Source organism: Saccopteryx leptura, chromosome 11 (genome assembly GCF_036850995.1).
Source record: "Saccopteryx leptura isolate mSacLep1 chromosome 11, mSacLep1_pri_phased_curated, whole genome shotgun sequence".
NCBI lineage: Eukaryota > Metazoa > Chordata > Mammalia > Chiroptera > Emballonuridae > Saccopteryx > Saccopteryx leptura.
In genome coordinates, this window is record NC_089513.1 from 23,060,347 (window position 1) to 23,083,330 (window position 22,984).

The 22,984-nt window shown below is 37.9% G+C and overlaps 1 protein-coding gene across 3 annotated transcripts in view; it reads right to left on the bottom strand.

Annotated features, from left to right (window-relative positions):
- The window catches only part of ARK2N (arkadia (RNF111) N-terminal like PKA signaling regulator 2N), an 81,436-nt gene that overhangs the window by 39,060 nt on the left and 19,392 nt on the right, over positions 1 to 22,984 (bottom strand). For all 3 annotated transcript variants that reach the window (XM_066352329.1, XM_066352328.1, XM_066352330.1), the window contains exon 2: positions 10,210 to 10,993. In XM_066352329.1, coding sequence (XP_066208426.1) covers positions 10,210 to 10,924 — 715 coding nt within the window. In that variant the 5' untranslated portion in view covers positions 10,925 to 10,993. The remainder of the gene's footprint in view (positions 1 to 10,209; positions 10,994 to 22,984) is intronic.

Here is a 22,984-nt window from a genome sequence, read left to right on the forward strand (position 1 = left end):
CCAAAAGAAATTAACTACTTACCTATTTGTATTCACTAAGATTCCTTATTTTATATCTTATTTATATTTTTGGCATGAAAAAGCATAAAATAAGAATCATTATTATTATTGTATAAACCATGTTTCTATGTTTCAACCATATGTAACTCAAGCTAAAATTTGTCAAACTTTGTTTTATATATTTAATTTTTTAAGAAATTCTTTACTATTATAACATTTAAAGCATCATCAAAACAAACTTATAATGGGCAAAAGCATATTCTTTCTTACACAATCCAAAAAGCAGATAGTTAATTAATTTTGTGACAGATTCAAGGGTTGTTCCGAAATATTCCCATTTTCAGCAAAGTTCACTGAAAAACTGTTACAAGTCTTTGGGAATTCTAATGTACTGTCAACATCTGGGCAAGTCACATAAGAATCAAAAGGCTGCTGTGGCAGTTCTTGGGAACCAGGCATTTGCATAAAAGCACCTGATGGGGTAACAGGGGAAATGCTTTGGCCAACTAGCTGCATTTTTAGTTCCCTGGGTTCCAATGGCAGCTTGTTCTCTTCACCAGTGTCAAGGTGAGTTAATTTTTCCATCCACACACGGAACTTTTCCTCTGTCTGCCTCTGCATTTCGGAAAAACAGCTCACGGCTTCTTCTAGGACATTGCCTATGCAGTTCCTATCACACACAGCACCCCTGTCAAATAATCCTGGAAATTCCCTGGAAGTTCCTTCAGATCCTCTAGCACGACAGAAGTCAGCTTTGAAGACATTGAGTCCATTTGATAAAATATCATTAACTTAGAAAATTGTATTTTTATTAAGACATGCTCATTCAGGAAAATAGCATAAGCATTCCTAAGAACAGCCATATAAATAAAGCACTGATAAGCAGCACTTATGGTAACCATGCAAAAGTAATTCCACAAAACATAAAATAATACTGTTTTTCATAGCTTCAATACATCTGCCTCGGAACACATACTCTATAACTATACAAATAATTACTAAATCTGTAACAAGGTTTTCAACCTTGGCTAAACACATAAAAACTAGAAGGGTTTAACAAATATCAAAACTAGGTGGACTCCAAGGCATTGTAGGTTTGTTTTGCTTTTGTTTTAAGCGCCCAAGTCATTTGAATGTATAGCCTTGGCCCTGGCTGGTTGGCTCAGCGGTAGAGCATCAGCCTGGCGTGCAGGAGTCCCGAGTTCGATTCCCGGCCAGGGCACACAGGAGAAGCGCCCATCTGCTTCTCCACCCCTCCCCCTCTCCTTCCTCTCTGTCTCTCTCTTCCCCTCCCGCAGCCGAGGCTCCATTGGAGCAAAGATGGCCTGGGCGCTGAGGATGGCTCTGTGGCCTCTGCCTCAGGCGCTGGAATGGCTCTGGATGCAGCAGAGCAACGCCCCAGAGGGGCAGAACATTGCCCCCTGGTGGGCATGCCGGGTGGATCCCGGTCGGGCGCATGCAGGAGTCTGTCTGACTGCCTCCTCGTTTCCAGCTTCGGAAAAATGAAACAAACAAACAAACAAAACAAAACAAAACAAAAAAAGAATGTACAGCCTTGATTGAGAAAGAACCACTGGATCCTTGAATATTTTATTGCTTTGACTTTAAAATTCTAAGTCCCTTTGGCAGTTGACCCATAATAAATCACTATACAATAATTCTTAGCTGATAGTCTTATCAAATGCTCTTGCTTTAAGTTTAAAAAATTCCTTATGGCCTGACCAGGCAGTGGCGCAGTGGATAGAGAGTCGGACTGGGACGCAGAGGACCCAGGTTCGAGACCCCGAGGTCGCCAGCTTGAGCGCAGGCTCATCTGGTTTGAGCAAAAGCCCACCAGCTTGAACCCAAGGTCACTGGCTCCAGCAAGGGGCTACTTGGTCTGCTGAAGGCCCGCGGTCAAGGCACATATGAGAGAGCAATCAATGAACAACTAAGGTGTTGCAATGAGCAATGAAAAACTGATTATTGATGCTTCTCATCTCTCTCCGTTCCTGTCTGTCTATCCCTCTCTCTGACTCTCTCTGTCTCTGTAAAAAAAAAAAAATAATAAAATAAATAAAAATTCCTTATGGAAAACCACATAAAGAATATACACAATCCATGTATATCTCTGAGTCAGCTTTTAACAAACCTGGTCTGTGCAAGGTATGCTCCCCCCCCCAAAACAAAACCAAACAAAATTTTGTTCGGGATGTACTACAAATCATACCTTCCCCTCTGGAGAGCACATTACACAAACCTGTTTCCATACGATCTAGCACTTCTCAAATGAGTGCACCATGTACAACTATTAATACCCAGTAGAATTGTGGTTTCATAGGGCTTCTGTTTAGGACAGGGGTCCCCAAACTTTTTACACAGGGGGCCAGTTCACTGTCCCTCAGACCGCTGGAGGGCCAGACTATAAAAAAAAAACTATGAACAAATCCCTATGCACACTGCACATATCTTTTTTTTTTTTTTTTTTTTTTTTTTTTTCCATTTTTCTGAAGCTGGAAACAGGGAGAGACAGTCAGACAGACTCCCGCATGCGCCCGACCGGGATCCACCCGGCACGCCCACCATGGGGCGACGCTCTGCCCACCAGGGGGCGATGCTCTGCCCATCCTGGGCGTCGCCATATTGCGACCAGAGCCACTCTAGCACCTGAGGCAGAGGCCACAGAGCCATCCCCAGCGCCCGGGCCATCTTTGCTCTAATGGAGCCTTGGCTGCAGGAGGGGAAGAGAGAGACAGAGAGGAAAGCGCGGCGGAGGGGTGGAGAAGCAAATGGGCGCTTCTCCTGTGTGCCCTGGCCGGGAATCGAACCCGGGTCCTCCGCACGCTAGGCCGACGCTCTACCGCTGAGCCAACCGGCCAGGGCTGCACATATCTTATTTTAAAGTAAAAAACCAAAACAGGAACAAATACAATATTTAAAATAAAGAACAAGTAAATTTAAATCAACAAACTGACCAGTATTTCAATGAGAACTATGGGCCTGCTTTTGGCTAATGAGATGGTCAATGTGCTCCTCTCACTGACCACCAGTGAAAGAGGTGCCCCTTCGGAAGTGCGGCGGGGGCCGGATAAGTGGCCTCAGGAGGCCGCACGCGGCACGCGGGCCTTAGTTTGGGGACCCCTGGTTTAGGATATGCTCCTCTACATATACTGTTTATCATTGAACTAGGCCAGATCATTTCTGGTTTGGGTCTCTCTTAAAAATTAACTCTTCATTTCTTCAGGGAGCTATTAAAAATGTTACCTCCTCAGACCACTTGACTACACTAAAATGGCTTTTCCACCCCATTCCTAGTTAATATTTATCTCTTATATTCTGCTTTATTATTCATAGTGTATATTCCTACCTGAAAGAATATGCTAAATGCATTTATGGTCTTGTCTCCTCAAAAAAATTAAGTTCCATGAAGGCAGGGACTTGACATTCACTGTTGCATTCCCAATGCTGCATAGGAGTTGCTCAGATATTTGCTGAATAAATGACTGATGGATTCACTCAATCTTGGCCTTATATCATCTACTTGTATCATGAACTCTTATAAGGAACAGCCTTATGAAAGGCTCTATTGCAATTAATCCCAGATATTTCTGAAAATATAGTTCACTTTATTTCATAGTGGCTTTTCATAAAAATGCAAAAGAAAACTTTACCAGCTCTCAGTACTGTTTCTCTTAAAACAATGAGAACTGTTTAATCCGTTATTTTCTGACCACTGGTCCACAAAAGAGTTAACCTGATATTGTGTGAAGACCACAGAGTCTAATCATTGGGTCTATAATCTTCATACATCAGAGTGGTTAACTCTTTTTGGGGAACAGCACAAAATTTCTGGTGGACCAGTGGTTGGAAAACACTGACTGAATCTATCATGCCACTTCATTTCAATGCCTAAAGAGCCATAGGACAAATATTTCGCCCCATTCTACCTAGCAAATAAAAACCTCACGAAGATTGTTACCAACCATAAAACCTCATGAAGATTGTTACCAACCATTCCAATAACTTCATCTTATTCATTTTCCTCTGATTATTCCATCCCCTTTCCTCATGTTTTTAAAAAAATACATCTTGTTTATACATAAACTTCCTCAAGAAGGATGTACACTTTCCCTAGAGAGTTATATACTTAGCTTATAGAAAGAGTAAGTGGAATTTAAAGAAAAATATTAAGCTTTCTTTAAACAGGTTATTTCCATTTTAAATGCTGGATAAATCTAATTAAATGGACAGAAAATCAGATCGCTACTTCAATCTATTATAGATTCTGGCATTTCTTATTTTTTAACAAACAATGAAAAATGGTATTTAAAAGCTGAATTCAGAAGATGTGAAAATACTCATGCTGGATAAGATGCAGCCTCATAAAAATGACTACCAGCAATAAACACTGATAAGCAAGATATGTCCAGATCTTAAAAACAGGGATCATTTGCCAAAACACACATAATGTACACCAGGAGTGAACCCTAATATAAACTAGGACTGGGAGTGACAATGATGTATCAATGTAGGTCCACTGAGCGCAACAAATGTACCACTCTGACAGGAATGTTGATAGTGGGGGAGGCTGTGCATGTGTGGGGGCAGGAAGTATATGTGAAATCTTTGCACCATCTGCTCAGTTTTGCTGTGAACCTAAAATTATTCTGAAAAATAGTCTATTAAAAAACAAACAAACCAGGGACCAGATTTTCACCTTAAACACATATATATTTTTTTATTAATACTAAGATATATCCTACTTTGAGAAAAAAATATTGAAAGCAAATTTTATCCTTTTGCATATACAAAGTCAACACAGGCACTCTAGAAAATAAGTTAGGAAAAGCAGGCCAAAAATAATACTTTGGTGCTTTAACATTGAGATTGCCAAAGGATAGCCACCAGAAATATACCAAAGCTTCTAAATTTAAAGTAACATCATCCAGACATTGTAGCATAGAGAAAACCATATTTAAATAACCCATGCTTTTAAAATTATCACCTAAATCGAGTAAAAGTAAAATGGCTTATCATTGTTAACTAATATAGAACTGTTCTGTGGTTTTTATAAGTTTTTTAAAAACTAAGCTCCACTGTTCAGAATCTGATACCCATTAGCAGTAACAGAACTTAACTGAACCAGACTATCAGTTTCACAATTGATGGTTAGCTATGACTAAAATACCATTGCTCAACTGAGTTCTCAGCTCTGTCTGCTGTCATCACTGGGGAACTTTAAAAATGTTGATGCCTTATGAAGTGCTAAGTGAAATCAGTCAAACAGAAAAAAGACAAATACTGTATAATTTCATTTATATTGGAATTTTAAAAAACTGAACTCAAAGAAATAGAGAAGATTGATGGTTGGGGGAGGGGAAATGAAGGTGAGCAAAGAATATAAAATTACAGTTTATAAGATAATAAGTTCTAGGGATGTAATGTACAGCATAGTGACTCTAACAAAACTCACTGTACGGTATATTTGAAAGTTGCTATGAAAGCAGATCTTAAAGTTCTCGATACACACACATAAATTATGACTATGAGAAGTGATAGATGTGTTAACTGACCTTGCTATGGTAATCATTTTACAATATAAGCATTTATTAAATATTCATGTTGTGCACCTTAAACTTACACAATGTTTGTGTATGTGTGTGTGTGTCAATTATAATGCCAAAAAGCTGGGGTGGGGGTGGTTGTACTGATACCTGGGTCAGACCTAGAAATTCTCATTTAATTGGTCTGGAGTGCACCTAGACATACTAAATTTTAAGTGCTCTCCAAGTAATTCTAATTTATAGCCAGAGTGAAAACTGCATGGATTGTACCTCATTTGCATTTACTAAACAGATTAGGCAGTTATCATCTGATTACTCAGTGTTTTGTTATCAATGTATTTAGTGAGTCTCTTAAAACACAACCAGACCATAAAAGGCTTCATGTGGAGATGTGGGGCTTTTATCCACTTCATACTCAATCTAGGAAAAAGGTCATGGTACTCCCAGTGTGAGTTTGTGGTCTAATCTTCTACCACGAGCCCCCACTGCTTAAATTAATATGAATTTTTTCCCAAGTAATACAATTCCCAAAAGGTTAAGAACCCTCACAGATCATAAGAAAAACAAATGATGTGGCAGGAGGAAAATGTGCAAAGAATGTAAATAGACTGTTTATCAAAAGAATACAAATGGCCAAACATGATTTTTCAATTTCACTAGTGATCAAAGAAATGCAAATTAATACTAAGATACAATTCCTCCATCAAATCAGTTTTTTAAAAACACTCAATAGCAAGAATGTAATGTAACAAATATTTAAGCTCCTAGCTGTTTGAATAAACTTCATATATTCTCAAAAAGCAGTATGGCAGTACGTGTTGAGAGCCTTAAAGTGTTCATACCCCTTTTAATATGAGCAAAAACTAAAAACGGCCCAAAGAATCAATGTTAGGGAAATTTTTTTAGCTAAAAAAACTTCTAATACATTTTAGAGCAAATATTGTGTTTTGGTTAAATGCTCAAAATGCAATTAAGAGGAAAAGGAAAATAGAAGTATGTATTCATAATATAAATTTTGTTAAATGTTATGTAAGACAACATACTCAATCTTAACAAGAGCAGGATTACAAGTGATTTTAATCTTCTACTTTACATTTTTCTATTTTCAAAATTTTCTACAAAGGATTTACTACTTCAAATATTTTATTTTTAAATTTCTAAGCAACAGGGATTAAGCCTAAGTCTCTACCTCAGAAAACTATGAGGTAAATGATAGCTTATCATGATGCATTTCAAAGCAAATATGTGCATGGTGAGTAATGGATGGTGAGATCCTGGCTTCAATGGGGTAAGCTGTTCTGTCCTGGCCAAAGTTGAAGAATTCAGGTGATTTCAGAGAGCTGTCCTCAACAGTCTCCCTGATATTCTCCAAAATAGACCAATTACATTTTCCAAATGCAAACCAGCTAAGAAAACTGACCCTTATTTACCAACGTGGGTACTATTTTTAGAACCTCAATCTGAGTGGGCATGTATATGGTGATTATTAAACCACACAAAATCAGGTCATTTTAACCAACACAAGATGAAGTGACCCTAAGGTTTTATTTAACAGATACTGAAAAAACTTTTCCCTACTGCCCATGTACAATGATGCACATACATCAGTCTGTTCAGAGAATTTCTTGAGTTGAATGAACTCTGATGTTTATTATTCATATTCACTAAAATCAAATTTTCCTGTAAGAGCAGACTGAACAGATCTAGTCTCAAAGTGATTTTTACAGAGAACCCTCCACCAAGAAAAAAATGTTCTACTCATAAAAATGTCAATGATTAACAGTACAAAAAGATCTATAAAGATAAACGAGATGTGATAGAAGTCTTGAACACTCAAGGCCACCTCAAACTCTTTTTGTATTAATGCTCACCACAAAACACTCTATTTTTGCTCATCTCCAAGTCTCCAACTGAAAGAACTGCCAGAATTATCTTGGTAGGATACCTCCAGATTCTTTAAACAGTAATATACACTGCTTATAAAAATTAGGGGATATTTTATCACTTCATATTCATTTTGAAATATGCCCTAATTTTCGTAAGCAGTATATTTTCAAAAACTTCAATAAGAGAATGATCTAGAGTGCATACTAAGCTGCCTGCCAGTTAACTGTGAACTAAAAAAGTCTTCATAAACACCTGTTGCCCAGACATCAAATGCATTTATTAAGCATTATCATGCACTATATAAGCCTGCATCATTACTTATTTTCATTCTTAAAAGAAAACATATTAGTTGTTATTTGGCATAAGAGAATATTTAGCATAGTTCTTTCAACGTTTAAGCTGCTACCAAACAAAAGCTTCTAAATAAAGCATTTTCTGAATTATTAGATTACCTTGATTAAAGATTATAGCAAGAATCTCAGTTTTTACTTTTCCTCTTGGTTTCCTTTCTATGTAAACAGCTGGATTTAAATTTCAACATCCAAAAAAAAAATAAAATAAAATAAAATAAATTTCAACATCCAAGAGATTCTGTTAGGCACATCCAGTTTAATGTTCACCTGAATGTCCACATTGTTGCACTCAAATCGGTTCATATTTTATGCCATCTTTACAATTTACACAACTTTTTTTTTTTTTTTTCAATTTACACAACTTTTAACTGTCTTTAATGTTGAATGTATCCTCCTTCTCCACAGTCATGTGACTCAGGAAAACTGAAGTACAAATTATTATATCAAAAATGCACAATGTCACAACTTTTCTAGGGTAACAATATGGACAGCTGAGATGAACTTCCTCCTATTTAAACTTAGGCTGTTCTATCTTCGCTACCTTGTATCATTCTAGGAAAGACCATTCATATCTGTCATGTGAACAGCACCTCCTGCAGCTGTGCAGGGACAGCCCAGGCAGTCACATACAGCAACCCTGCCTCTTACGCACCACTTAATTCTTCATGATTACCTTAGAAAACTCAACATATTTTCTAAAGCCACAAACTTACTAAATGGCGTAAACAACAGAAACTACTTTATAGATCTAGATAATTTACTTTGACGTTTTAGTTATACAATTCAGAATAGGAAAGAAACAAACCAATGGTGTTTTAGTTTTAAACACTGGTCAAGGTAGTCAAATAGCAAAAAGGTTTAGAAAATACAAACAAAGCACACCTAACCTTGCAGGCCAGAGAGAGTGCCCATAAAGACATTTTTCATGTTACCTCTACACAGGGTCTATTTTCAAAGAAAATTTTGTTCACCCACCTTCTTCTAACTTCCCATAAAAAGGCAAAGTACTGGACTGGTTACATAAAAAATTTGTTTAGTGAGTGAAATTAAGCACTGTATCAAGCAATCGATCATGATCTTGATTAATAGATTAGAACAGAACATAAGAATGCATGAACAATTTTACAAATATAAAAAGCTTTGTTAAAAATATTAAGTGCAAAACAAATACACCTAGAACCTGCGTCAGAACAACCTCAAAGTCTGCTTCTCTCATGCATTCAACTGATGAGCTTCAATTAAATCCTCTCCCCATTAATTTTAACACAAGGAATTACCATAATAGTAATTTGATATTAAAACTGTAAGCATTTCTAGTGACTATAAAACTCTAACATACCATATAGATGAGGTTTTTATTATAAGCTAAGATCTATAAAGTGCTTTAAAACTAATTATTTTTGTTATTGAGTTTATATAAGTTTAGTTAGCTATAGGTTTAATTAACCAATATTTTTTTCTTCAAATACCTTTTGTATATCAACAATATGTTGTCTTTACGTGTAGAAACAAAAGAAAATTTTTTTCAGAAAACCAGGAGGAAAAATCACTCATAAAACTTTGAAAACCAAAACTTCCCCCTTTAATGTAGTAATAAACAATGCTACAGTGCTCTATTAAGTGCCATGTAGTTTACAAAATGTTCCTAATTACAAGAGTCTCTTCAATGAGAACTAACCAATTAAGAACCATTCAGACCTCCTCTTTCTTTATGAAATCTCAAGACCGCCTTTGTAATGCATAATACAGAGAAAGCAGTATGTCAAACATGTAATAAATTACACCCTTATGCCAGTGAGAGCTGGAACAAGCAGATCTCTATCAAACTCTTTTAAACTTCAGAAAGTAAAGGGGAAATTTTACAAAAAAAAAAAAATTACTTTCAATGAGTGACAACTTAGAAACATGTGCAATAAGGATAACTAGCTTATCATGCACTGAAGGAGGAAAACACAAAAATACCGTTTTAGGAGGAACGGTTATTAGAAAATGTTAACCAAAGATAGGACAGGTTATTTCAGACACCATAAGCTCGAGTGCAGTGGCTATATAATAAAGCAAGGTGCCTATTCCTGAGGATCATGTACTTAGTAATAATGCTGAGCAGTGAGTATTAAATCTAAACAATGATGGGAATTCAGGTAATGTATTACAGAGAAAGAGATGCGAGAAATTCCATTACTTAAAAATAATCTTGTCCCTATAGTTAACCATTTAAATTATTTTTTTTGCTAATGTGCTAAAGTGCACTAGAAACCTCAAAACAGGTTTTTTAAATTGGCCACGTCTTGTTAATACACTGCAGTCTTCAAATTTACAGAGCTGCAGGTCTCCTGCATTTTTTCAAGTGTCACTCATCTAACTGAGCCTGACAGCTGAGAAATGCCATCAGGTGCTCTACAGTCAGTTTAAAAAACATCCTCTACCTGGTATCTCTGCAGTGATTGTCTTGCTGCTCCCTGAAACCTCTTCATCATCATCTGATGAGCTCGTGCTTGAGTCACAAGTCAGGTCACTATCACTGGTACTACTGTCTTGCAACAGGTTATATTTCTTACGCGCAGCAGCCTCCCGTTTCTGCCTCAGTAGCCTAATTCTCTCCTTGTGCTTTTGGCTCCGGTGACCTTTAACCTTGGCGACTCGGCCATTCTGTTTATCACTGGATTGCCGGTTTTTCTTGGCAGCCATAGTGGATGTTTCACTTTCAGATCGGGACCGCCGAGACTTTCGCCCAACTGGGGCACCAGACACTCCAGAAGGGTCCCCTTCTACAGCTGTTTCTGCCTGGGAGGGTTCATTCTCTTCTGCAGAAGACAACGTATCTGAATCAGCCAAGTGACCACTAGAGGAAGGGGAAAGCATGCAGTGATTAGAGGAGTCACTCTCATAAACTCGGCCAGTTGTCGGCTTGTCACTCTCTGTGGATGCTAACTGAGACTCAGAAGAGTCTCTTCTCAGTTCCATCAATAAGCAGGGCATTGAAGAAAGAACTGTAGAATCCACCACACCATCTTTCTGAACTTGAGATTCCAGTTCTACAGATCCATCTTCCTCCTTAGCTGTCTCTTGTTTGGATGTTTTTGGTGGGACTTCAGACTCAATGAGTTCTTCGACTTTTCCCACTGCCTCCTCCATCTTCATTTCAGACTTCTGTGGTAATCATGGAGCAGGGTCTAGGAAACTATGTCAAAGATGCAACAGGAAAGCAACCTGGACAAAAATACACAAAATCAATAAACAGAAATGGCAAATTATTCAATTAACACAATATGCCTACCTTTCTAAGTAGGTAGCAAAAGATATCATCATACAGGCCTTTTAATAGCATATGTATCTTCATATAGTATATTCATCTACAGTTAAATTCAAAGGACTTAGTACTATCAAAATACTAGCATACTCAGCTATCAAAAATGGCACAATATTAATCCTCTACTCCTAAACAGACGACAAGGCCAGCAAGCAAAAAAACAAGGACTTTCAAGTTTAAAACTTAATTTAATGTGTTTTAGAAAGGGATCCTCAAAATTCTGACAGTTAATATGTACATTTTGACTTTGATATAAATGAAAAAGAATGCTTTAAAAACTGGTCTAGAAAACAAGCTAATTGAAATGATTACTTTTACATTAAAATATTCATGGGCACTTATGTTTAAAAAAAAGCCTTCAACCAGGTGCATTTGGCAAATGCACAACCAAAGTAATTACATGCATCAAACCTGTGTGCTACTCCTCTCAATAGGAGTTACTCTAGAGGGTTTTAAGATGAAAGCCCTGACTCTGCTGTTTCCTCAGTACTCCTAGTTTCCATGGACCTCTCATTATGCTGAAAGTGAGTCCAGCATTTAAACATGTTTTATTTCATAGACAAAAACCACCCAAGAACCCATAAAACTTAGTGCACTCTATTCCAAGAATGACTGAAGGGGTTTAAGAGAATACACCCTACACATATTTTCCACTTTATGAGTTGACTTTAGAACCTAATAGCCCTAACCCACTGTGTATTGCTACAATTCCACTTAATCATGGAGAAACAGGACATAATCTTTAACCCCAAGAGTTGTGACCTATACAATGTAACCTTCATTAACTGACAGTTTTAAAGAGGATGGTAAGGATGTACAAAGCCAATACCTCATCCTGTATATATAATGCTAAAGAAGGCAATTCACATGATGTCCCGTAAGTCACAGACACAAATATTAAACTAGATGGTATGCCATTCACGTATAATAAGACATCTCCATCATTTCACTCTGAGTCACTTGACAGTTAAATATATGGAAGGCAGCAACTAGAAAGTATCTGAAAAATCCTTTTATTAATCTAACATGCCAAGCCTAGTTTGTGCTTAGTGTAAACACAAATTTTCTATATACTTGTTGTTTTTGCATGGCCCTCTTCTCAGCTGCTGATTAAATAGGTATTTGGATGAAGTTTTCTTAACATACTCATAGCCATTAGAAACAATTATTAATTTAATACAAACCCATGTGTAGCCTATTTCATAAGGATATCTGCATTATCACTATCACTGAATTAAATTAAGCATAAATGTTATTCCTAACACATTACAAAAGGAATGTTACATCTCTGAACGCCAACAAAGGGAGTAAAAGCTAAACCAACAAACTGTCAGGGTCATAAATAAAGCATGTTGGCAACACAAACAGGAAATAAAATACTCATAGACATAAAACACCCCGTAGTATGAAGAATGAACCAAGATCTTCTAACTGAATGAGAGTTGAGTCTTCTGTAGAGAATGAAGTTATATATTCTGGAATAAAGCTTTTTCTTAAAGCTGAAATATATAAGAAATATAATGATATGAAATTAAGTCAGCCACAAGCCCAAGCATCAAAAGTCTCAAAATAACTTCAAAGCAGAAGGCTCTGGACCTTTTCAAACTATAAAATTTAACAATGGGTTGAAAGTAAATGTATTAAAATGACCATAAAACTATTGTTTCTTGTGTAAATAGTGTATGTAGCACAAATCAATTTGGACTGTTTTTCCTTGTAAGAAAACAACTATATCATTGTCTTTCAATGACACACCAATCAAATAATTACCTTTCAAGTTCCTTAAATTTAAGTTTATTAACATTTTTTAAAATATTTTATTTATTGATTTTAGAGAGGGAGAAAGGAAGTGAACTCATAGTTGCTTCACTTTTAGTTGTTCATCAATTGCTTCTCATATGTGCCTTGACCAGGCAAACTTGGTATTTCAAACTGGCGACCTCAGCATTCCAGGTCGACGCTCTAGCCACTGTGCCATCACAGGCCAGGCTTATTAAGATTTATAATAACTCCTGCTGCCTTGAAAAACAACTAGCATTGCAGTCAAAACCACTTAAAGATGTCCAAATCAACCATAAATACTGGCATCAACTATAATAGGACACAAATACAGGTTATGACAATCTCGACATACAATGTTTTAAGTTTACAATGCTCATTCCCATAAAAACTTCAAAAAAATTGAGACGTCAGTGTTTCAGCTTACGCCATTAATGTCATATTTACAGACTACATGCCGAGCTAATTTGGTTGCGCACAGTGGAAGAATACACAGTAAGGTGGCATATGAGTGAGGGAGATGGCATCCCCCAGTTTGCTTACCTATACCATTCTGGATTGTTAAAAGCATAAGTGTTCCATTTGTGTTGCTTGGTTTGGCAACTTTTTGGCCCTTATTATGGCTCCTAAACGGAAGAGTCTCCGGATGGTAGTGCTTCAAAGAAGAGGAAAGCCATCATGATGGATATCACAGAGCTACTGGCATCACATGGAGAAATGTTGTGTGCCTAGAACCTCATTCAGCTGAAGAAGTGATTGAAGAGGAAGAACTAGAAACCCCAGAACCCAAGAGAATTACTACCAAGGGTTTGACAGGTTTTTCTATGGTAGAGGATGGGTTGGCAAAATTTCAGGCTGAGGACCCCAGTGATGACAGACTCAGTAAGGTCTACAGCAGGGGTCCCCAAACTTTTTACACAGGGGGCCAGTTCACTGTCCCTCAGACTGTTGGAGGGCCGGAGTATAAAAAAAACTATGAACAAATCCCTGTGCACACTGCACATATCTTATTTTAAAGTAAAAAAAAACAAAACGGGAACAAATACAATATTTAAAATAAAGAACAAGTAAATTTAAATCAACAAACTGACCAGTATTTCAATGGGAACTATGCTCCTCTCACTGACCACCAATGAAAGAGGTGGCCCTTCCAGAAGTGCAGCGGGGGCCAGATAAATGGCCTCAGGGGGCTGCATGAGGCCCGCGGGCCGTAGTTTGGGGACCCCTGGTCTACAGAGCTGTGTTGGATGCCTTGTAGTGCTATAGGCAGATTTTGGAAGGGAAGAAGTCATCCACCTTCCAGGCTAGCCTCGAACAATTCTTTAAGAGGGCAGAGAGGCCACAAAAGATCCTGTAACTTCTACATCAGCTGCTTCTTAAGGTGAAACACCTGTAATACAGGTAGAATCATCTCCAACGTCTCCTGCATATTCCTTAGGCAATCCTGATTCACCTGACCCAGTATCTCCAGCACCTTCAGCAGGTTCTCCTACCTCTCCAGTTTCCTCCATCCAATAGGTCACTCTCTTCCACCTTGCAATGCCTTTCCAGTGTGCAAGCCAACCACAGGAATAAAGGTAAATAATTTTTTACACTCATTTTTTTGTTACTACAGTACAGTGTACAGTATGGTATACTTATGTCCTTTTCCTTTTCCTGTGGCTTAAGTTGTGTTTTTATGTTCTAGATTGTGATTTTACAACTGTGTTAGGATAGGTAAGTGACTTAGGCTGGGGTGTGTTTCAAGTTACACCAAAGCTCGGATTACGTCACTGTTATTGTAGGAATGAACTGTGTTGTAATCCGAAGACCGCTTGTAATTAGCTTATTATGGTATGTCCATACAATGTGGCCACAAGAATGAAAAGATTCTTCTTATACTAATATAGGGCAATTTTCAATATATAATGTTAAATGAATAAAAAAGGTACATTATATGACTTGTGTAAATAAGGACCGAAATTATATGTAAGTATGTCTGTAGATGCACAGACTTTCTGGGAGGATACTTAAGAAAATGCTGGCTAACACCAGCTGTCTTGGCAACAAAGGAGAATAAATGAGGAAAGAGGAGTCAAAGGCTTCTTACTGTATGTAGTTTTGTACCTCTTGAATTTTGTATCACGTCCAAGCATTATCCAAAAATACACTCTAACAAAAGTCCACTAAAAAATCTTCTGAAGAAAAAGGAGTTATGTTTCCGTTCATGACACCAACTATTCAGGTCAAATTTGTTCAGTGAATTCTACTGGAATTTCCCCCTATAGTAGAATTTTGTTATAATTCAAAAAACACAAGGAAAAAAAATCACAGTAAGTGGAAATACAAGCTCTGACATAACTCCTTGCAGTAGAATAAAAAGAAAGTACCCTAAACACAGAGGGAAAAGATGTCGTATGTACAGCTTAACCTTCCCAAACAACCATATATTGTTTTTGGTCAGGGGGAAAAGTGGTTTTTCTAGTAGAGGCAGTCAAAAGTAGACGGCAGTAAAAATGATAAAATTATTTAAAAAATGGTATAAAAGGCTCCCAACCCTCTGGTTTACTGCTCAGAGAAAATTTACAATGAAATAGGATTAGAACACCATTTCCCCCATGCTGTTCTTCTGTCCAATCTAAAGGCAATCCTCTTCTATATGGGTATTATATATTACATTATATTTATTATATCACACCATACTTATCACGTTATATTCCCCCTCTCATCTACCTAGAACCTTACATTAATGATTATTCCTTGGCACTCATCAACATCTTACAACTCAACTGGCCACCCATCCATTCATTTGTCCATTTTACTCATTTTTTAAAATCCCCCTTCTGCCTACTATCTATCTCCTTCTGCCATCTTCCCTTTCTAGGTACAACTCTTCTTTGAAAGACAGCCTTATTAAGAGATTCTAAACACTCCCTCTCCAATCAAGTCCACTCTGATATCTGCTTCTATAAAACCAGTGGAACAGTTCTTACCAGGGTCATTGAAGACCCTCATATCTCTAAATTCAACAGGCAGTTTGGACCACAACTTACTTAACCCTTTGAGTAGTACAGACATTCATGTATGTCCTCACTCAAAGGGTTAACAAAAAACTTACTACTCAAAGGGTTAATGTCTAAGCAGCATCCTATGCTTAACTGCTCCCACTCCTCAAGCTAACGTCTTTCTTTGGCTCCCAGGTCTATTCTTCTTGCTGCTCCTTCTCATCCTACTTGTAGGCTTAACTCCTACTACCAAACCTCAGTAGTTAGTTCTAGGGCTAGGTCCTTTACTCACCCACCCAAGTGACCTCTGCCACACCTACAGTTTCCAACAACATCCCTATATTAGTAATTTTGTTACTCCATCTCAGCTGTGTTAGTAAGTACAAGGGCAAAGGAGGTAGAAATTGGATTTAACCAGAACTTGGATTTTGCCAAGCTAGTAGAACAAAGCAAGGAAATTGTGTGTGTGTGTGTGTGTGTGATTTTAATGATCACATAGGAAGGTAAAAGGCAGTGAAAAATGTGGTAGGAACAATGAAATAGACAATCCAGTGGAGTAGGGTACAATAGAGAGTAAACTGGAAAGATAGAAAGTGGTAATCCAAGAATGTTTGAGTGATACTGAGATGAAGAAAGGTTGCATTTATTTATAACTGACAGTATCTAAAATAGTGTTACTCAGAGTGTTCTCCTCAATGACTGTGTAATGAAAGAAGTATAAAAATTAGAGTAACTGATTAGAAATTTATAGCAACTTGGTATTGACATGACAACCAAACAGCATTTCAATTTCCTAGTAATTGGTTTTTGACTGTATTTTAACAAAAAAGCCTACCAATGACAAATTAGAAATAAATATATACCAGTCCTTCGCAACAAACAGTCCAAGAAGTACTGATTAAATTATGACTATGGAATTATGTTGGCTGATGTAGGGTAGAGAATAAAATCATTATGGGAAAATTTACAAAATGAATGGGCAGTGTCAGAAGGATCATCTATGTATATATTAAAGTCACCAAGAATTAACATAAAAGTAATATGGACAAAATGATCCAATGAACAATGTGAACTGAGGAACAGAAGAGAGGCAGAGAAGGGGTCAAAGGGTCCAGAGGGAAAGCGGGCAGAGGGAATGGGGATGAGAGGAGGGGACCAAAGAAAGGAAAGCCATATACACATAACACAGAGAGATAGAGGGCAGGATAGTAAATCATAGAGGGATGGGGGGAAAGTGGTGGGGGGAGGGGGCAAAAGGGGTATCAAGGAGAACATGGAGGGGAGGGAGATATATTCTGGGGAACACCTGTAACTGTGTAAACACAACAAATTAAAATCAATTAAAAAAAGTAATATGGACAAAATGATATTAACTAAAGAACATAAACTGTCACAATACAAGGGGTTCAGTGGTAAAAAGCAATACAGCAATATGGGGACAAACTGAAGGAAAAAATCTGAAAAGTGGCTATGAGGAACAAGGAAATCATTTGCCCTTCTTCAATTCAGAGGGACAAGGGGAGAGTATCAACTAAGAATTCTATATCCAACAATACTCTCAAAATAAAGGGGGAAAAGTACAAAGAGAATCTCCAGCTAAACAAAGACTAACAGATTTCATTGGTAGCAGACCTGCTTTACAACGAATAAAAAAAAATTTCTTTAGGCTGAAAAGAAATGACCCCATACTGTGACTCAAATTCATAAAACAAATGAAGACAACAAAATGTGGTAAATGTGTATGTTAACACAAAAGACCCTACAGATAATTTTTTCTTGTCTTACCTTTTTTATTTTTTATTTATTTATTTTTGTATTTTTCTGAAGTGAGAAGTGGGGAGGCAGAGAGACAGATTCCCCGCATGTGCCCAACTGGGATCCACTCGGCATGCCTACTAGGGGGCAATGCTCTGCCCATCTGGGGCATTGCTCCGTTGCAACCGGAGCCATTCTAGCGCTTGAGGTGGAGGCCATGGAGCCATCCTCAGCACCTGGGCCAACTCTGCTGCAATGAAGTCTTGGCTGCGGGAGGGGAAGAGAAAGAGAGAGAGAGAGAGAGAGAGAAAGAAGGGGAAGAATGGAGAAGCAGATGGGCGCTTCTCCTGTGTTCTCTGGCCAGGAATCGAACCCAGGATTTCCACATGCCAGGCCGATGCTCTACCACTGAGCCAATAGGCCAGGGCCCTCTTACCTTTTTAAAAAAATATGTAAGATTGCACAAAGCAATACTTAGAACAATATATTGCTAGGTTTGTAACATACACAGATGCTATCTATATTAAAATAATAGCATAAAAGAAAGGAGATCAAGCTCTCTCATACTTGAGCAAGGTTTCTAATTTTATTGGAATTAAAAGTCAGTATTAATTTAAAGAAGACTGTGATAACTAAGGATACAGATGCAATCGCTCAAGCAACCTCTAAGAAAATAACTGGCCTGTGGTGGTGCAGTGGCTAGAGATTGTTGACCTGGAATGCTGAGGTCACCAGTTTGAAACACAGGGCTTGCTTGGTCAAAGTAAGTTAAGACAAACAACCAATGAACAACTAAGGTGAGGCAACTACTATATGAGTTGATACTTCTCACTGCTTCCACCCTCTCCTTCCTCTTTGAAATCAGTAAATCTTAAAAAAAAAAAAAAGAAACCTACCCTTCAAAAGGCAGTAAAGGAGATACAGAGGAATAACAACAAAAAAGAGACAAAAGGAGAAAGAGAGAGAGAGAGAGAGAGATTAAAAAATAAGAAACAATGCCTAACATGTGGTGGCACAGTGGATAAAGCATCGGCCTGGAATGCTGAGGTCACCTGTTCAAAAGCTCAGGCTTGCCAGATCAAGGTACCATACAAGAAGTAACTACCTCAAGTTGATGCTTCCTGCACCCCCCTTCTCTCTCTCTCTCTCTCCCCTCCTCCCAAAAATCAACAATTAAAATCTTTTTAAAAACTAAAAAAACAAAATGACAATTGTAAATCCAACCATGTTAATAATTACATTAAATGTAGGTGGCCAAAACACTACAATCAAAAGGAAGAGACTATCAGGATGTATAAACAAAATCCAACTGTAGGCACTCCACAACAGACATATCTTAAATTCAAAGATATACTAGGTTGAAAGAAAAGTCATGGAAAAAGATACACTATGCAAAGAGCTGCTAAAGGAGAGCTGAAATGTCTGTATCAACATCAGATAATACTGATATAAAGAGGAACACTTCATAATGATATACAAGGGTTAGTAAATAGATCAGGGAAATATAAAAATTAAACATGTATACAAACATTGAGATATATGCACTTAGTAGGCTCAGAATACATGAAACAAAAACAGAAAAGACAGGTAATTTAACACTAATAGATTTCAATTCCTCATTTGACGTGCAAACAACTAAATAGATAATCAGCAATAATATAGAAGACTTGAACATTATCAACCAATTCAACCCATACAAATTATATATAGAACACTCCATTCCTTGGATGGTTACTGGCATATGCAACTGGACACAGGCTAACCTCAATTAAGATGTGGACTACAAAAAGGGGGAAAAAAATAATCAACTTGGTTTGAATTATATGATGCTCACAGGAAAACAGGTCTTAAAGAAGGAAATACAGAAATACAGATTCAGACATCTCTATACAATATAGAGATGGTAGCTGAATATAACAGTTCATCCTGGAAGAAAGCACAGAATGAACAGAAAAGACTAACAGACTTTAAAGTAAAACAAAAACAAAAACAAAAAATAATAAAAAGAAAAAAAACCCAAATGCTTTATTGTATAAACTGGTTGATAAGAAGTTATCTTGGAGTCTGATCAGTGGTGGCAGAGAGAGAGTTCTGACCTGGGATGCTGAGGTTCCAGGTTCGAAACCCCAAGGTTGCCAGCTTGAACGCAGCTTACAGCTTGAATGATCATAGACATGATGCCATATTAAATGGCTTTTCTCCTTTCCTGTCTCTCTCTTGCTTAAAGAAAAGAAAAAAAAGCCTGACCAGGCGGTGGCGCAGTGGATAGACCGTCAGGCTGGGATGCAGAGGACCCAGGTTCGCGACCCTGAGGTCGCCAGCTTGAGCACAGGCTCATCTGGTTTGAGGAAAAGCCCACCAGCTTGAACCAAAGGTCGCTGGCTCCAGCAAGGGGTTACTCAGTCTGCTGAAGGCCTGTGGTCAAGGCATGTATGAGAGAGCAATCAATGAACAACTAAGGTGTTGCAATGCGCAATGAAAAACTAATGACTGATGCTTCTCATCTCCCTCCGTTCCTGTCTGTCTGTCCCTGTCTATCCCTCTCTCTGACTCTCTCTCTGTCTCTGTAAAAAAAAATAATAATAAATAAATAGAAATTAAAATTTAAAAAAATTTTAAAAAAAGAAAAAAATTATCTTGGAGGAAAAAAGATATAAAGATATCTATAAATCCCACACACAGAACTAAGTCTTCCTTCTTGCAATATATTGTCAGATGTTTAACAACTTCCTATAGACTCAGAGCTGTGAAAAGGACCATGATTAATGGGGGGTCTTATCTAAGACCAACCATACAGGAAACCCTCCTGAGGGTTTTGACATAGCAATATATAAAATCACTACGCATTCAACATAAGAAAGGCTAGACTTATATATCTCTCAATTTTATCCCTTTCAGTTTTACTCCTTCTGAGCAACAACTCTCACTAACCATCCTTTAACACAGGGGTCCCCAAACTACAGCCCGCGGGCCTCATGCAGCCCCCTGAGGCCATTTATCCGGCCCCCGCCGCACTTCCTGAAGGGGCACCTCTTTCATTGGTGGTCAGTGAGAGGAGCATAGTTCCCATTGAAATACGGGTCAGTTTGTTGATTTAAATTTACTTGTTCTTTATTTTAAATATTGTATTTGTTCCCGTTTTGTTTTTTTACTTTAAAATAAGATATGTGCATTGTGCACAGGGATTTGTTCATAGTTTTTTTTATACTCCGGCCCTCCAACGGTCTGAGGGACAGTGAACTGGCCCCCTATGTAAAAAGTTTGGGAACCCCTGCTTTAACACCACTATACTGACTCAAAAATGAATGAATAAACTGAAACTATATTGTCCTTCCTGATGTGACAAATGCAAACTGAAGTCATTTGCTGTTACAAGTTTACTGTTGCTACAGGCACTTTCCGTTGAAACCACAAGCTGACACAAGCACAGCACACTAATTTAAACTGCTTCTAGGCAAGAATTTGCTGTACAGTCATGTAAAATGGGGCATTCTAAATGCTAGCATTATTTCATCTGTTTATTTTATATCATCACCCTAGAACTGTAAGAAATACAACCAGCTAATGCCTCAAACATGATCTATATGAACCAGTTAATGACACCGATTCTTCACATGTACAATCCATAGTCATAGATAATTCATGAATTCCAACTTTGCTCTGCTGCACAGACTACTCTGAACTAATATTTAGACAAAAAAGTAACTTTGATGAGGTAGGTTCAGTGTTTTACTGACAAAATAAGAATGCTTTTCCCACTAGAGTAGAGGCTATAACATTTCCCCATAACAAGAGTAAAAGGGGCTACTATAGAATCAATACTCCATAACAAGAGATGTGAGAAAAATCAAAAGAAACAAGAAAGGTCATAAGTACTAAACTCAAAATCCAAGAAGGGATTTCAAAGTTTTGTTTGAGTTCACTTAAAGATGATTAGATTTAGATGAGTGGTCTAGTTTGACAAAGACAACTAGCCTGCAAAGACAAAACTGATGTCACTCTCAACACTCACACAATGTAGTAATAGCCCTAATACAATACAGCAGTGGCCATAAAATACAGTGACCCAACATCTTTTAAAAATGAAAATAAAAGTTCATAAAAACCAGTCCTAAAGCTAGAAGAAAATTTAAAGAGTTGCTATGGGCCCGCTGACAAATTGTTGATGTTCTCTACGCCTTGACTTCCTTGTTTGTAAAACTTCAATCCTTGGTAGAATGAAATGAGTGACACATTGAAAGCACCTAGTGCATAACAAGCACAAAGTCAAATATCAAAAAAATATTTTTAACTCTTTATAAGCCACTTCCCTATAATCAAAGTCATTCTATATATTCAACACATATTTAGTAGGGTCAGCACTGGGAAATATATACTACCTTTCCAACAGAACTTAACAGTTTTTCAAGTTTTATTTTTTAAGTAATTTTTAGAAAGGGAGAGGAAAGGAGAGAAAAACATCAATTCATTGTTCCACTTATTCATTCATTGGTTGATTTTTCTGTATGCCCTGACCAGGGATCAAACCCGAAAACTTGGAACATCAGGATGATGCTCTAACGGTAACCAACTGAGCTACCTGGACATGAGACCATCAATTAACCACACAGTTTAGACACCAAATCACAAGACCAGTCTTTTCTTTGGCTATCAATTTTGGCTCAATAAAACCTTACTTATGGAGAAGACAAGATGGTGAAGGAGTAGGCAGACGTACCAACTTCCACCTCCCAAAAACCAAAGTGGATTACAAACTAATTTTAAGAACCATCATCTGGAAAAACCAACTTTGGACTAAACTAAGAGGACTCTTCAACCAAGGAACACTGAAGAAACCACACCGAGACTGGTAGGAAAAGCGGAAACGCGGAGAGGGCTGTACAGCTCCCCAGAGCAAACAACAGCTCGGAGAGGCTCGCGTGGCGGGAAGTGAGTTTAGCAGAGAGGGAAGGGTCCTGAGTCCCAGGAACAAAGCCCCAGCCTACATAAGAGGTGTATGGACAGTATTTAGCTGGAAACAAGACAGGATACTGTTTGTGAGAAAGAGACTGATTTCTCAGACCCAGGATTCTTAAAGAGACCGCACAGAAAACCTCTCTCACAACCACTCACCCGGGGCTCCAGGGAACGGGGAAAGAGGAGAGGACCGGAGTAGCAGGAAAAGAGTGTAATCTAGGAGGCACAGGGAGAAACATTTAGAGACAGCCACCCTAACCCCAGAGACGAGTCACTCCCCAAATCTGAAGTGAATATTTCCCCTGGAAACAGCAATACCAGCAAAGGGAAGCAGGACACCAGCCAAACAAGCTCACCCGCGGCACTAGGGCAGAGTCGCTTAGAAGGAGGGAGCTTCCAGGACTACAGTAGTGAGTC